Source organism: Falco naumanni, chromosome 4, assembly GCF_017639655.2.
Source record: "Falco naumanni isolate bFalNau1 chromosome 4, bFalNau1.pat, whole genome shotgun sequence".
Taxonomy (NCBI): Eukaryota; Metazoa; Chordata; class Aves; order Falconiformes; family Falconidae; genus Falco; species Falco naumanni.
This window is the reverse complement of record NC_054057.1, coordinates 83,087,890-83,104,808: the sequence shown is the minus strand read 5'-3', so window position 1 is coordinate 83,104,808 and position 16,919 is coordinate 83,087,890. Positions and strand designations below refer to the sequence as shown.

General features: G+C 45.0%; 1 protein-coding gene across 3 annotated transcripts in view; it reads left to right on the top strand.

The window, feature by feature from the left end:
* The window catches only part of TTYH3 (tweety family member 3), a 74,904-nt gene extending 60,009 nt beyond the window's left edge, over positions 1-14,895 (top strand). Inside the window, exons 8-15 of one of the 3 annotated variants that reach the window (XM_040593484.1) lie at positions 937-992; positions 2,251-2,343; positions 2,459-2,551; positions 3,279-3,415; positions 5,402-5,578; positions 6,508-6,583; positions 8,720-8,821; positions 14,188-14,895. In XM_040593484.1, coding sequence (XP_040449418.1) covers positions 937-992; positions 2,251-2,343; positions 2,459-2,551; positions 3,279-3,415; positions 5,402-5,578; positions 6,508-6,583; positions 8,720-8,800 — 713 coding nt within the window. In that variant the 3' untranslated portion in view covers positions 8,801-8,821; positions 14,188-14,895. The remainder of the gene's footprint in view (positions 1-936; positions 993-2,250; positions 2,344-2,458; positions 2,552-3,278; positions 3,416-5,401; positions 5,579-6,507; positions 6,584-8,719; positions 8,822-14,187) is intronic. The other 2 variants (XM_040593485.1, XM_040593486.1) reach the window with 2 other exon arrangements.
* Positions 14,896-16,919: the final 2,024 nt, after the last annotated feature.

The window sequence follows — 16,919 nt, the reverse complement described above, 5'->3', positions numbered from 1 at the left end:
TACTTGTTCATCCCTAATACATGTCAGAAAGACAAAAACTTGTCATCCATCCATTTCCTCACTTGTTTTCAAAGTGATACCATTTTTAGGAAATTATATTGCTGAAAGTTATGATTTTCTTGAATTAGGGCTGACTTACATTCTTCTACAGAACACTGCCTAAACCCAGCCTTTCCTTGAACATGACAGAAGAATCTCCAGTTGTGAAGATGTCTTGTTTTGGGGTTTTTTTGTTGTTTTTTTTTTTCTTCCCCTTTTTATTTTCAATGTTTGAACTTGTGTATTTAGGAAGCAGTCTATTCAGCATCATGTAGTAGCACAAGGATGTGTGTATGTACCTCCTTTGGCCCAACAGCATGCTTCCACAGCTATTTTTGATAGCAGCCTGTATTTATAACACCGCTGCTAACTCTCCTGTGCTAATACTTTGTGGCTGTGTAGTGACCTAGCTGGTGAACTGAACTGGCTGGAAGTTGAGTTGTCTCTGTGCCCTAGGCAGCAGTCTGTGGTTGCTTTCACTGACTGTAGAGTGTTATTTTGACACTTGGAAGTTGCAGAAATTAAACATCCAGTTGAATTTATCCTAGACTGAGTACTTGCCTGATGTTTATACAGTGAATGGTGCTGACTTCTGAATGAAGCTTTTTGGATGTTTCATCTAAGTGTTTAAGTGGGTCAGCCCCATTGCCTTTTACTGTTGGGGGGAAAAAAAAGTTAAGATCTTTCTTTCCTCCCCAGAGGCAACTTACATCACTTTCTCTAGTGCCATCCATGCACTGTAATCCTACACAGAGAGCAGGAAGTGATTCCATTTATATTGCATTTTCATTTTGTGTACTGCTTTCAGAACTTAATGCCTCCCTTGTGGCAGTTGTAAAATACTACAAAGCTGGAACAGTGTATCTAATGTGACTTTCTTTTCTTTTGTCTTTGTAGATACTCTCCGCTATTACATTACCTGTAGTGCTGGATACCCCAACCCCTTCCAGCAGGTGAGTGTAAGCATCCTAGCTTCCTTCACCCCTTCTCAGCATCCTGCAGAGTATAGGTTAAATGCTCAATACCAGCATGCAGCAAGGTTTTAGCTTTAGGGAGCACTCCACCTGTTGGTAAAGCTTTGGTAGCTACTTTCCAGCTGTGCAAGGGGTGGCACTGTGATTTAGTAAGCAGTTTTTTCCAATGTCATCACTACCTGCATAGCTTCAGGTCCAGGGTGCCCTCTTAGAAGGGCCCACGTGCAATGCGGTGAGGACCGTGGCTTTGTGGTACCTCTGTTTACATCGCACTCTTAAGAGCAGCGACATGGAGACGGAGCACCCGCCATTAATGCCGGGGTGGGAGACTGCCTACTTCCTGCTTTGAATCTCATCTTGCAGGTTCTTTTGGGTTAAACAGTGGCAATGCTCCACTCCCGATATGCAGCCACTTCTGTGAGTGAGGGAGTGATTCTCACATATGTCTCTTAAATCCCTTGGATGTTGAAGGGTTTGTATCCTGCAGTATAAATGTGAGTCATTATTCTTTTGTGTGGGGGCTGAAGAACAGCACCTGGGCCCATCCCAAACTTTGTCCTGTGTATCAGAGGCCAGAATGAGCCCACACCACCCACCATTTGGCAGACACCAGCTGCTTCACTATTTATATTTAGGATTTTTTAAGTCTTGTCTTCCTCTGTTTTAAAGGGTGGGTAAGAACACTTCAAACTGTGGTATGATGCACCGTTGCCATCTGTTGCATTTCTGGTTGCTCAGTATACTCTGACATGCTATTGCATGTGAAATTCCCATGGATACTTTAGTGGGATGTGAAGGCTGCACCCAAATACAAAGAACTTCTAGTGTTAACATTAAGTCTTTCTCAGCCATCTGATTTAGTAGGAAAATCCAGCTGTGCTCTGTGGTGAGAACATGAGTGCTTTGTGTCTTTTCTTTCTCATTCCCCTCTGTCCTGGAGCCAGCCCCAGCTGTGTGTATGGTTTTTGTCTATGTGTATGCATTTTGTTGATTTGGTTTTTTTCTTTTGGTTCCTCCTTTCCCCTTTTCATTCTGTCTGTACTTCTTCCAGGTTGGTAAAAGTAAAAACTTCACCCTATTGCAGCCGTACCCATAGCAGCTGAGACATGAAGTTGTGCATTCATACAGATGATGCTTCAGTATTTGGGGAATTAGGATTGAAGTCTTTTTCCAAGGAGTGTTCCGCTGGTGCATGTAGCCTGAATTGCTAAAACATTGCATGTTTTGTGTTGAGCAGAAGCTGTCAGGAAGTCACAAGGCTCTGGTAGAAATGCAGGATGATGTTATGGAACTCATGAGGTCAGCAAGCAGAGAGCATCCCACCTCCAAGGTAACTCTACTGAAGTTTGATCTCTCTGTGCTTTCAGGTTTACCTTTGTACAGAACCTAAGATCAGCTTCTGCTAAGCTATTTCCTTGCAGTAATCACTAGTTTGTTTCTTACAGGAGTATCTTACTCGGATCCAGGAGGTTTTAAATTCAACAGAGATCAACTTGCAGCAACTGACAGCTTTAGTAGACTGTCGGAGTCTGCATTTGGTGAGTACTCAGTAACTGGGCTTCAGCTGAGAACAGAGCGAGTGTAGAGCCTGTAGTGTACTGATTATTTTGGAGTTTCAAATCTCTAGTGTGCCAGAACAGTTTACAACAGGTTTTGCTGATTGATTCCAGCAGAAAGGAAAATGGGAATTTGGATCAAGTTAGCTTTCTGTTTAAAGATCAATATAAGAAATGATAACATGCCTTTATGCGTTACAAGCTGCAGCCTTAAGGTTTCAGGGGCCTTCAGATTTTGATTTTTTTCTATAGCACATAGCTTGTTGCCTTTCCCATGGGGTGAAATGACTTATAGCTGTGGTATAGCATGGCCTATGAGGGCCATGTTGCCCTAGCTGTGTCTCTGAAGGCAGAGAAACAGATAGTCCATGCTTGCGTTCTTGGGCAGTGGGACATAGGGAGGGAGCTGAGAGGCTTAATGAAGTAAGGTTGTTTTTTTTTCATTTTTTCTTTTCTCTCAGGTCTTACTGTATGGGGTTGAAACTACTTCCATGTTTAAGTCCGAGCTGGGCTTTGTGAGGGGAAATAAGAGTTAGATCAGTTATGAAAAACGCTTGAGGTCCCTGAAATTAAAAGGGAATTATGTTCTGGAAAAGAGACTACGATCTTAAGTTGTTTCAGAGAATGTAGTCTAGGGGAAGGGCTTTTGAATTAGAGCTCAATGTTAACTCTATGGTGATCAGGAAATCTTGCTCATTTCTCTCTCCAGGATTATGTCCAGGCTTTGACGGGCTTTTGCTATGATGGAGTGGAAGGCCTCATCTACCTGGTTCTCTTCTCCTTTGTCACAGCCCTCATGTTCAGTTCCATTGTGTGCAGCGTCCCACACACTTGGCAGCAGAAGAGGTATAGAGAGGGTTTAGATCCTGTAGCGCTGTAGAGCTCTTTCCTAATGAAGACTGGCTATTGGATTTGTGCCTGTGAGCATATGCAGCTCTTTCCCATATGATCCCAGCAGTGTGAGGGATGAGGCTTTATAAGCACAGGTCCAACAGAAAAAAACTGTTGGCTTTTGCTTTGGCTGTAGTTAATACATCTGAAACTTATTGCAGTGGAGTATTATTGCAGTGGAACTTTATGTGTGCAAAGTATTCAGTACACTGTAGGACTACAAGTCAAGTCAGAGTTGGACGATTACAGCTGTAGAGAGGGGTAATGCTTGAACTATGTGCCATCTCTGCAAAATACCTATTCTTTTGCATTGCTTTGAGGCATTTGCTGTAGTACGGAGAAGAGAACTGGAACAAGAAGCAGTTCACACTTGCCTTTTTGGCTTTGTTTGCACTGGGGTGACCGACTTGCATAGCTAATAGAAACTAGGAACTATCTTGTTGGCAATAGCACGGGCAGATGAGATACTTGCAAATTGGTGGCAGTCACCTAACAGCAGAGTACTTTGGAACTAGCATTAATGATGGTAACCAGGCTGATCAATAAGTCTTGAGCAAACCTTCGCTTCGCTGACTGTCTGCTGCACCACATGCAGCTATTAAAATAGCTTTGAGTTTTCTGTTTTTGCAGAAGAGCAGTAGACTGTGCAGCAAATCCTCTTCTGTGGTCCTGAAACATGATTTTCGTGGCCTAAGCCCATGCTAAAGGTTCAGAGTAAGATGGAATGTCCTGAACAATAGCAGGAAGCCAGAGCCTGCCAGGCCTGCGTTGCCAGCAGATGCGTCAGAATAGCACTTAAGAAAACGGCTGGTTGCCTTACCTCTTCCTCATGCAGCTGCAGAGACTTTACTGAGGGTGGTGGTCTGCCTGTATGAAGGAAAGGTTTACACGGTGGTGTGTCTTGTGCTGCCATCCACGGTGGGCTGCTGCCTGCCCTGCCAGCACCAGCAGGCTGGGGCTGCTGCTGTCAGCTGAAGGATTCCCTCTCCATTCCCTGGAGCACCATTTCGTCCCGTGCCTCCCGCCGGGAGGTGGAGGCTGTCGCTCTGTCCTGCCCGCGGGAGACACTGCAGGCTGCAATTCACTGAATAATTCTTCAGTGCCACCTTGTGGTACCGGAGCTGCAGGTGATGTTTGGGATGTTCCAGCCATGGCCATGCTGTCTCCCCCAGCAGCAAAGTGCTTCCCGTAGAGCCTTTTACTAGAGAGAATAGAAAAAAAAAATATCTTTTACTAGAGAGAATAGTCGAGGGGAGAGAGAATAGCAGTGTATGTTATACAGGAGGGACAAGAGAGTACTATGGGAAGGGGGGAAGGAACCAGCTGGCAAACAGCTCTGCTCTGCATTAAAATTGACTTAAAATCCTGGCATGTTTGAGAGAATAAAGCCTTTAGACACAAATATTGCAACTTAGTCTCTGTAAAGACTTTGGAGATTTTGCTAGAAGCTGAAGCAGACCCTCTGTAACCAGAATAGGAGTTCAGAGGAGTCTACAGAGACTTATCCTTAAAAGCTGTTTGGACACGGCCACAAGAAGTGGAAGGACACAGACTGCAGTTTTGAAGGATGCTTTTTGTAGGGTGCATGGCACTATATTCCTGCTGCCTTTTTTGTTGTTGTTGTTTGTGCTGTGTATTTCAGGATGTGTCCATCCTTTGGTTGTGTGACTGGGCAGTTGCAGAACTGCGCTGTCTGCCAAGCCCTGAGAGAAGACTGTAGGGGATCACGCAGTGTAAAAGTCCAGATGGTATCAGTGGGAGGTCTGAGTCACTGTGGTGTAGGCTGTGTTTGACACTGCCGCCCTGAGGCATCCCAAATGGGTATAAATGTGGAGGTGTGGAAGATGGTTGGGAGGTTCCTAGGATTACCATGGTTTCCTGCAAACCCCACATGTGGGGTGATTGTAGGGTTCTAGGAGGAACTTTTTCTCCTTCTTGCAGAAGCTCAGATGATGATGGGGAAGAAGAATCAGCTGCTCAAGGGAGTAGACAAACACACGATAATCTTTACAGAGTGCACATGCCCAGCCTCTATAGCTGTGGGAGTAGTTATGGCAGTGAGACCAGCATTCCAGCAGCAGCACACACAGTCAGCAATGCTCCTGTCACAGAGTACATGTGAGTATCCCGACAAGAAGGCTGTTGTGGCTTGTCCAGGTTGCTTCACTCTCACTTCTGTTGTTGCTAAGTGCTGCGAGACTGGCACTTTCAACCAAGCAGCAGAAAGTGACAAAGGACTTTGTCCAGAGTGTCAAAAGGAGTGTCTTTGGCATCTACTGGGAGAAGGGAATAGCTTGAAAGTGCTGCAGTAGAAAGAGTTGTGTTAGAGAGCATGCTCCAAAATGTGAACAGCTTTGTCCTGCAGGATTTAGAAATCTGTCTAGGGAAAAGAAGTAGGAAAGTATTGTCTGGGATCTTTATTACACAATGATTCTGATCACCAGAAGGTGTAATTCCTCAGACAGAACTGTCTTGCCAGAGGATTTTAAGCTTCCTGAGAGACTGAGAGCCAAGGCAAAATCTGCAGGCTCTGTCCTTCCACAGTATTTGCAGTCAGCTCTGATATCTGTTGCAGTCTGGAGCTACCTAGTCCAGGTGTGATCTTGAGAGCTTTCTCTAAAAGTCCCTAAATCTGATCACACTTGGACTGCCTTCAGGACCTATCTCTTTTGGGCTGGCACATCATTTTGTTCTTCCCCTTAGACTTTGTCCTCATTTTATCTCCATTCCTGCAGCTTGGCAGTTCTGATTCTGCAGGGAGGCAGATTTTCACATGGACCTATTTTTAAATCACTTGACATGGTTCAGTGTGGGCCCTTCTGAGTAAGAGTGTAAAGATAGTGCTCAATGTGAGGAAAATAATGCTAGTTTTGTGCCCTTGTCTGAAAAGGGGGATCCACCTGGCCTGTAATAAAAGCTTTGAGGGAGACTGACTTGATACGGTAGTTGTGGGGGTGCGTATGCTCAGTCCCATCTCACCATCAGAGACCTTCCATAGAGAAGTGTGGCACGTGTCCCCTGTTACCATGTGTGTCTTCCTTTCCTAGGAGCCAGAATGCAAATTTCCAGAACCCCCGTTGCGAGAATACCCCGCTCATTGGCCGGGAGTCCCCACCTCCCTCAGTAAGTCTGTCTTTACTGCTCCTCTCTGCTTCAGCAGCTTTGGGGAATACACATTTACCGTTCCTGTATACTCTCAAGGGAGCTGATTGTGCAGCCAAACACAGGATCTGGCCCATAAATGGCAGCAATTTGAATAGACAAGCCATGTCTCGCCTGCCATGGAGAATAAAACCCTGCTATGCTACTTTGGACATTGCACATAAAAAGACTAAAACTCAATCTGTTAACACTGGTAATCCTATGGGCCCAGTCCTAGCACTGCTGAAGTGCATGAGTATCTTGGTGCATGACTTCAGCAGGATGACTCACTTGCATGCAGTGTACTTGCTGTCTGTGGCATTGATTCCTCAAGTTTAAAAAGAAACTTGTTAAAACAGTACATTCAGAGTTATCGCTGAACCTCTCTCCTTAATCTGCCCTAAAGAAATAGCGGGATGAAACCTGTATTATTTTTTTTGTTGAGATTTTTTTTTTAAATCTTTCTTTTACAACTGTTTTACTTTCTTTAGAATCTATTTTTGTATTTAATTTCCTATGGAGGAAAAAAAAAAAAAACTTTCATGGAAGGTTTTGGTATTTGGAGTGTCCTGACAGCCTTTCTGTGTGCTGGATAAAACATGGACTTGCCTTCATGTCTGTGTAAGAACTAGATGGATCTTGCCCTCCTGCACTGGATCCTGTAAGCCTTACTTACACCAGAACTTGGAGAACATGCCATCGCAGTGCTCACTAACTTGGTGGTGTGATTACAGAGGATGAGTAGTAGCATGCTTAATAATCAACCAGTCTTCAGGTATAGGTAAAGAAAATACACTTTGTGGTGCATGGTTCAAATTCATGGGAAGGGGAGGAAGAGGAGGTTGGATGAAGGAGTAGGAATTCTGGTGGAAAAGAGGACATCACATTCATGTTTTCACTTCAAAAGGACCTGTTCATCTTGCTGTAGAGAAAGTGGAAAGGTGGAGAGTTGCTTCTTGTCTCTGTACTTGGCCAGACCTCTTTCAGCCTTCACAAAGAGTTTAGCCTGATCCCTGGTGGTACTCTGATTGTGAGCTCTGGGAGCATCATCCGCTCTTGGCAGTGAGATGGTCCTCAGGATTAGAGCTGATGTGCTGCACAGTACCGTGTGACAAATGCCTTACTGCTGGCATTTCCCGTTGTAGGAAGGGCACTGTCCCTCTGGTACTGCCAAGGCATATGTTCATTTGATGTCTGTAGACCAAGGTCCTGCTTCCCCTTGCCCTACAGCTCTTCTGCTTCAGAGAAAAAAAGCACACCCCTTTCCTCAGGGGTTTTAGTTATGCAAGAAGTTTCCTAGTTCTTCGATAGCTGTTCTCATTACTACCCTGAGAGGGGATCTGAGTCCTGCTGCCTTAGGCTGGTTTCTGAGAGTAGATAAAGATGAGATTTTTTTTTTTTTTTTTCCTACAGTGACTTTACTTGGCAGCCATCGATAGAAGCTACAGGGAAGAGCAGGAGCTGGGGCAGGAGGAGAGTGCAGCGCTGTACCAATAGACAAGGGGAGCATCCCCCTAGATGGGGCAAGGAACAGGAGAAATGTGTTTTCTGGAGGGACATGGTACATGGGCAGTGAAGAGAAGAAAAATACTCTCTACTCTCATATTGGCAGCAGCAGGAAAGGGGGCTTTTGTAGGATTTTTGTATTCGCAGCTCTCCATAGCAGGTGGCTGAGACCATACTGAGGCAGAAGAAACTGTAACTTTTCATAGCACATCATCTGTGGGAAGAGAAAGATGAAAAGGGAATACCAATGCACGTGTCTGTATCTCTTTTTTGGGAGGGTGGAGAAGGGGATGACAATCTAGATAGGTTATGTCCAGTGGATGGACAGAGCTGATGTATTCCATTTAGCTTTCTGTGAACAGACGGTGAAAACTAAGATGTGATGATCCTGCTGCATTGTTTGTCCGTTACTTTTCCTGGCTTTTTGTTTGTTTGTTTTTTTCCTTCTCTCATTCCTTCTGTTTTCTCCTTCTTGCCACAGGGCTATTCCCTTAGGGTTGTAGAGCCCACCTTGTTGCTGACACACACCACAGCGTTTCACTTGCTTGCACTGTGTTTTTCATGCACGTTGAGGCTGCACTCTCTTTTTCTCTCTTTCTTGCGTCATCACAGTTGTATTTGGCTGCCATGGACAGTAGCAGCCATATGAGCTGGCAGCTTAAACCCTCGGACAGTGCACGGACATACTGGTAACAGCGCCCGCAAATGGAACAGGTACTGGAAAAAAGGTCCTTCTTGCTCAACCCCTCCTCCACTCCCAACCACTCCCTTCATCCCTGCACTGTTTATCCCAGGCCAGTGCCTTTTATTTCTTCACATGCCTTCCCTCTGCACCTCCCACCCCATTCCCTCCTGCCAAGGGTTGAAATTGAAACCAGTTTTTGCTCTGGTGCAGACTCAAGGAGCAGTATCAACCTTGTAAAGGCTTCTGGTGCACATTGTGAGGGTTGCAGGTGCCCATGCCTCATAAAAGCAGCAGCTTCAGCTCAGAGTCCACACTTGAAAACAGCTTGACCACTTAGTACTGAGTGCTGCTCAAATGTGGAACTAACGTTGCACTTCAAATGCAGAATAGAAGTTCTCTCATCGCAAGAAGCCGTTTTCTAGAAGAGAACCAATCTAGCAGCTTATCAGTCAGGACTGGCTGTCTTATTGCAGCTTTTGGCTTCCCTTGAACCCTACTGCTGTTCTGTTTATCTTGGCTGGTCATAACAGCATGTGCCCAAAACCTCAGAGACTTACCTGCCACAAGCTTTTAGTTCTTCAGTAGGATTTTTAATCTGTTGAAAGATCCTAGCTGGTAATGGTGGCCTGTCCTGAAGAGTTACTTCATAGCCTATTAGTTCTGTGTGCAGCTTCTCCTTTTATCTTTTCATTTGAAGTCAGAAAGGAGCAAGTTAAAAACCCAAGCTTCCCTAAGGGTCCAGACATAAGCACTAAGCTCTGTTTCACTCTGTCTAAAAACCTTTTTACTGTTTTGTTTGTTCTGTGTGTGTCCAAATGATCCCATCCATGTCCCACAGGGCTCTCCTAGTACCATTTCACTGTCTGAATTCCTAATGGGCTGTAGTTGCCGATGTTCTACAAGATAGCCAGTGTTTTGTCCCTTGCAGTGGTCCATGACAAAGCCACGTGCCTACAGAAAGTAGGTGGTCTGCATTAGGTCGTCGGGTTTTTTAGCTTGGTTGAGCGCAGGGTATAATTAGAGCTCCCAGGCAAACCCCCCTGGTATGAAGGACAGTGCTCCTTCAAGGGAACGACAGTCACGCAGTAACTGGAAGGTGCTGGTTCCAGTTGGAACAGAGGGCCCATTGCTTTAGCTCATGCAGTCAATGACCTGTATCTTGCATTCTGTTCCCAGAAACACATGTCCATAAAGCTGCTGTTCCTTCTTTTTCTGCCATTCTTGTTGGGACTTTTTGTCAGCCTTGCATTGGATTCCTTTCTGTCATGTTGCTGCTTGGTCTGCATTCTTGCTGCCTCTTGCCGTTTGTCTGCCTGCCTTGTGACATGCTGGGAAGGGTGCTGTCTGAATCGGGTGTCTTGATGCCCTCTGCCGTGGTGCATGAACGCAAACAAAACTTGTCTTGAAGCATGGTGCTGGCACCCTTGAAAGGGTTACAACTTTCTTCAGTCTTAAGTCTTGCAAAGACTGCTCTGGGGCGTCAGCTTTATGGTGGGTTTTCTGCTTTTTGGTTCCTGCAGGTGGTATTGTAGAGATGTTAGGTGAGTCTATTCCAGGAAATAAAATATTGCTGGGGGAGGCGTGGGAGAGTTCTAGTGTCTTCATTCTGGACTTGGAATCTCCTCTGGGCTGAAACAAGACCTGATCTCAGTCTGCGCTGTCTTCTGTTACCTAAGCTCACACCCGCAGTTTAATGTGGCTGTCTGCAAGGCTAAGAAAAAGGCATGGCATTCTTTCCAAGACACTAAAAACAAACAAACAGAAGCTCTGTTCTCTTGACTTGGAAAACTGAAGTTCCTTTGAATTCAGAACCCGCTGGCTGCAATTGCCTGGTCCTGTGCATCTTGTACCTCCCATGCATAATGGTACCAAACCCTGTGTGTTTACCGTGCTCTAGCTATTTGAGAGGTGGATCAACCTTTAAGGACTTGAATCCAGAAGCTTTGGTCTTTATTGGATTAACCGAATAGCTCTGGCAGGGAATCAAAGTCAGGGTAGCTGAAGAGAGAGAGATGTGGGGGTTTTAACCACAAATAGTAAATGGTTTATACTCGCAGTCATGGTTTCATATGGTAAGTGATCTTCCAGCATAGCTCAATTAGCTGTGAAGTACTCCTGGTTTGCACAGTTCACAGGAGTCAGTAGAACTTATGGTCTCTAAAATTAACTGATTATTCCCATTAATTTTTTTTTTTTTTGCAACCAGTGATTCCTTTATACACAGGCTGTAGGTTTTAAGCACCTAACTGGTATGTGCTGGCAAGCCATACCTATGAGGGTTTATACCTTCAACAAGGCTGAATGTGAAGGAGAGACTTTTTTATTTTCTCTGAAGAAATGCAAAAATGAACTTGTGTGCATCAGCTGTGTTTGTCCTAGCTGACTGGTAAGTGACTGAGAGGCGTGCTGTGTCGAATAGCACAAGCCACCAGGAGAAATGGTAACAAGAATTCTAGGTATTCTTTTTAGGGTAGTTAGCAGTGTGGGGAAGGTATGGGTTGAAACTTGTCCTCCGTGCTGTTTGTGAAAGGGTGAATAGGCACATAGGTACTTCCAGCGAGAGTATGGGATGAATGACTGCATTGTGCATGTTCTTTAACGTTCTATGAAAGCTCCTCTTTAAAGGAAACTAAATGCAACTGTGTACCTTATAGCCGTGTCAGGCACTGTATGCAGGTTACCTCACAGCAGAGTCCAAAACCTCCTTAGCTCTGAATTATGCTCAGGCTTTAAGTACTTAGAATTATTTTTTGAAGGAGCTAAAGACTTAGTTATTTTAACTATGGGTAATAGAGTTTGGTTTCATATCCATGTGACTGGCAAGTGTCTGCTGATACATCTTCATCTGCTGGCCTGTCCAGATGTTGGGATCTGTGTATACCACAGCATCTTTCCTCTGCTTCCCAGCAGAGGATGTACTGAAGGACTTGGATGAGGGACTGCTGTCAACAGCATGTGGAGCAAAGCATTCGTACCTGGAGTCTAATACAGCGACTGAAGATCCCGCGCACGCTGCTAGAGCTGTGCGGGTTATGAAGGGCGCGCAGTGAAGCGTTAGCTCTCTACTTCTAGGTTTCAATCGTACTTATCGTGGTCATTAGAAGTACACTTCAACAGAAGGAGTATCTGGTTCAAACTGTAACAGGAGAAGGTACAAAGGTGCAAAAATCCTGAGTTAAGGAGAGAACATCAGCCCTAACTCTGACTACTCTTAATTGGTTCCTTGTGGTGGATTGCAGGTAGGTTTGAATGTAAAATGCCCTCTGCTTGACTGTCCAAATCTCATGTTCTTGACCACTCTGTTTTAGTGACACTTAAACAACTGTGGAGTGTTTTCTTGGTGGAGGAAGGAGCAAAGTCTTCTCAGCTTCTCCCTCCATGATGGGTGTACTTTGTACATCCTTGAAATACAGTTCATCAAGTGGCCCTTCTTGATTTTAATGCTCTAAAGAAAGTTGATGTTGCATGTTGTGTGCTGAACCTATATGACTTGTCAAGGAAGATGCACAATAACCTTCCATGAGCTGAGATTTTATTTTCCCTAAGTACTTCTTTCAAAACCTTAACACCTGGAAGTTCTCTATTCATAATCATCTCCTATCACATATCACCATACAGAACAGAAATGGAAAATGAGCAATCAAATGCGTTTTTCCTTCTAAGACCCTTGTCTTAGCATGATGGTTGTCTGGTAATTTCAGCATTGCACTACCTGAAACGTGCCCTACTTTCTCATAAAGTTCTCTGACTTCTAAGCCTCTCTGAGCCTGTTGGGTTAGGGCATTATTAAAATACATGAGACTAAACTTGATTTCTGAAATAGTAATCACATTTAATAAACTGTATAGAATATAGTCCTTAAACTGGCTCAGCTTGGTATTTTCTACCTTTTCCCTTCTTACTGACAAAAAATAGATCTTAAAGAGAAAGAACAGATGTACCCTTTGTCTTCTAAATATAGATGCCATTTCTGGGCCAGAGTTTTATATTAAGATCCGTGTTCTGCAGAAAGTTTTCCAATTATGGAAGTCACTAAAAGATGAGTGTGCAAATGAGCCACAGGTGTCTTAATCTTGTGCCTATGGAGTCAGCTCTGCTGAAGGAGCAATTCTCTCTTCTATTGTGCAGAGGTTCAGCCTGGGTCAGTCTGTGGAGGAAAACTGATAAAATACTGTTAATTCTCTGAAAACCCCTTTGGACAGCTGAACTTTTGACAGCCTAAAGATGCCTCATAATGTTCTTTCCCAGTGGGCAGGATATATCATACCTCCTGGTGTGGAACTGCCGTTCAGTTGTCTCTTTGCTAGCTTAACTGGCTATTTTATGTGGTTCAGTTTTAAAGGTGGTAAAAAGTCAGTATGCTGCAGAGCACTCTTGGGAAGTAAGATGCGGGTATTACAGAATTATTCAAGCTCCAGCGGGTATAAAAAGAGGAATAAAATGTCTGTCGTCATTGCTTGGTTGTTACTATCATGGCAGCAGAATCCCAGAAGCAGTAATGTGGTCCCAATGAAGGCATTGAACACATTGGTGTAAAGAGGCAAAGTCTTTTGTTCTTACTTCTGGGTGTTATTTACATGCTTTTTGGCTCGTTACGCACAGCTGAATGGCATATGTTACCTTAGTAGCTTTTGGGAGCTGCTTAGAATAAAAAAAGAAAATAAGAAAAAACAAACCCCCCCCAAACCCAAAGTAACCTTCCATCTTTCTGACTTGCTCATCTCACCCCCAAGCTGGAGTCTTGTCTACTACTGCAAGTACGCAGGTCGGATCCCAAGCCACAGTAGATTAACCATCGGATAACTGTTAGCTAATATCGCCTTGTTGGATTGGCGCCCTGTTTCCAGCCTGGCAGGGTCTGTTCTTCCTTGGGCATTGAATTGTTCAGAGATTCATTCTTCCACACTTTTTTCTTTCAAACTGCCCATCTGTGATGCATGCAGTCTTCTGATGCCCTCATTGCCATAAAACGCAATGCAAAAATGCAGCGCACACCCATTTTCTTTTCAACCTCCTTTTCTGGCATGGTTGAAAGCAATAACATGACTAAGAGAGGATGAAGGTGTGAGGTGGGTTTTTACATCTGCATCATTTCCATTTCCCTCTCTTCTCCCAAGCGAAGTATGGCGTATTTTGACTCTGTGGCTATTGGATTTCCTTCTCAGTAGAGACCTTGGATGAATTGTTAGCCCATCTGCACTGACCTGGCCAGCATCCTCGCATTAGGCTGAGTATGTTACTCGGCAGACTGTGCAGTGACTTGTGAATCTTTCCTTGTTAGACTGAGCCAGCATCTTCTTGATATGCTTGCTGTAAATACGGATAGCGTTTACGTGAGTCATTTTGACTTAATCTTCTGTTCTGTTTGTTTGTTGTTTGTCTTGTCTTCCTCCAGTACACCTCCAGCATGAGAGCCAAATACCTCGCCACCAACCAACCTCGTCCAGATGCTGGCAGTGTGCATTAAAATGAAAAAGCAAAAGCAAAAAAAACACAAAACCCACATGTGCAGTCAGACTAAACAGTGTGCCAACTGCTGTGCCCCTGTGCTGTCCTCGTAGAACAATCCTGCTGTTCTGCCCAAAATCCAGTGCAGCTCCTCCTGTTTCTCCAGTCCAGACCACCCTTCCAAACCTGCTACCTGCCCACTGGAGTGGAAGCCCCTTTTGAATTTAAGCCTTCACCTTGTTGTACCGTATGTGCCAGAGAGAGCAAGTATGTGCAGGCAAGCAACTGGGTCCACCTGTTTGGGGAGCAACTTACTGGAGTAGCCTATCAGAAAAAGTTGGTGAATATCTTCTGCTCCCTTTTTCCCCCCTTCTGTTCCCCAGAGGGGCTTGGTGAAAGATGGTGGTAGATCTTCACTTCTCCAGTGGGATCAGCAGTCTGTCAAACACTGAAGAAGCAGGGGCTCAGTGCTGATGACTAGTGTACAACAAGGGAACGCTGAGTCGATGCACCGTTTTGGTGGGGGTCCCCTGGTCCAGTGCCCTGTGTGAGGGAGTAGGGAAACTCCTGCCTCATGGTGTCACTGCATATCCACTGTAATTTGGGAGCCTGGGGCTTTTCTAGAGCAAACCATTCTACTACCCTGATTAACTTTTTTTAAAAAAAAAAAAAAAATTGCCACTCAATCTAGGATGTGAATTCTTGAGGAGGAGCAGGAGGTCCCAGTACCAGTCACCTACCCTGTCCATTGCTCTGAACCTGACCTCTCTGCTCCATCAGGGAAGCCCAGGTACTGGCAGATGGCAGTCTGGGTGCTGCCTTTACAAGGCTGACACGCAGATCAGACAGGAGCCAGCCACCCACTTCGTGCCAAATTTTTCCAGGAAAAAACTTGTAAGACTTTATGGGGGTATTTTTGCACTAAAGAGTTTCAGCTCTCTGATGCTAGATCTTAGGGGACAGTCAGCTTGCAAAAGCAAGAGGGACTGGAAGCACCAATGAATTTATAGCAAATGCAAGCTCTCCCTGCAGGAGTGACCTGTGAACTCTGCTGGACTTCTTATTTTATTTTTTTAAATAATTATAACTTACAGCACAGGGTTGCTGAAATGGCATTGGAGGAGGTTTTTGAAGCCTGTCCTAACAAACTCACGAGATTGTCAGTCTACCTTCCGTGTTCCAGAGTCAGAAAGCCAAATGACATCTGGAGAACATTGTGACTGTCAGAACAGGTTTTTATTGTATTCTCTTTTAATTTGTTTTGTTTTTCAAGGCACATTGCTAACCACTATCTGACCACATTAAGGCACATGTAAGGTATTTTTCTAGACATGAGGCAGAACAAGGCTTGCAAAGGGGCAGCTGGATGCCTGCAAAGGGCAACGTCCTCCATTGGTGCTGTACTTTCCACTGAAGAGCGGTGCTGCAAAGGGCACCGACGGCTTCCTACTGGAAGAGGAGACTGCCTCTTGGGAGGTACTGTAGAGTACTGCCCTTTCAGTAGGGTAACTTTGATGTTCCTTTTTGTCTTTTTACCCCTGAGCAGGGGCGTCTTAGTGTAGCTGCTGAGCTTTACATTAAATAACTGGCAGAGGAAATAAAAGTGGGAAACGTCTCTCAAACTGGAGTTGAGCCATTGGCAGAGGCAGTTAAGTCTTCACCTCAGTGATGTTCAGACTCTGTGTCTGTTTACCCCACGTTTGCTGTACGGGGCACAGAATCTACCAATCTGCCTTTACTTAAGTTGGTTGCCTTCTTTCAGTGAGGTGGGAATTGCTCCTAGCAGGCAGCTAACTAGGATGATGGTATCTGCTGTAAAATGGTACCAGCCCTGTGGAAGAGCAAGCGTTGAGACCCCTCTTAAGATAGAAACCACTAATAGACTGCAAAAGCTGGAGGCCAGCTATTGCTGTTCAAAGGAGCAAGGGAAACAGGGAGGAGGCACCACCAGGCAGACAGGAGGAGAAGGTTTTGGAGAAAACGTCACACTTCACCATAAATCTCTGGAAGCAGGATTTTCTTGCTCAGGACTTGAGTATGCCCTTTCAGACATGTCTGATGGGCTTCACACTGAAACATACCTCTGTGTTATCAAATAAAAAAGGGCAGGGAAATGTAGTCACAGGTGGTATGGAGGGTCACTGTGGCTCATGAGCACCAGGTTTTCCACCCTGTCTTAAATCCTACCGCGAGAGCCGGGTGTGCGAGCATGTGGCAGGGCCTGAAGCACGCAACTGCTATCTGGGGGGGAGCCTTCCCCTGGCTTTGAAGAAAGAAGCAAGAGCCATATTATCCTTATTAAGACTAAGTTGTTCTGCCATCATCTCTCCTTGCAAGGATGTTCTCGGGTTGCTACTTACGTTATCAGTTTTAGGGGAGCTGCCCTAAAATCTGTGGCCTGGTCCTACTCATTGAAGGCAAGTGTTTTGAAGGCTGGAGGGTGCGGGGAACCCTGTGAGAACAAGTGCTTCTGTAGATTGACTCCTCTGTATACAGACCGCATCCTGAGCCTGCGTGCGGCTGCGCTTTGGGTTGGCTCTGAATTGTCACAGTGGTACTGTCTGTGCCACCATGGATAACGGGGGAGCGAGCCTCTGCCTTTTTGTTTGCAGCATCTAATGGAGCAGCCACCTTGACCTGCTTCCTTCCCAGGTCTGGCAGTGCCACTCCTAACACCCA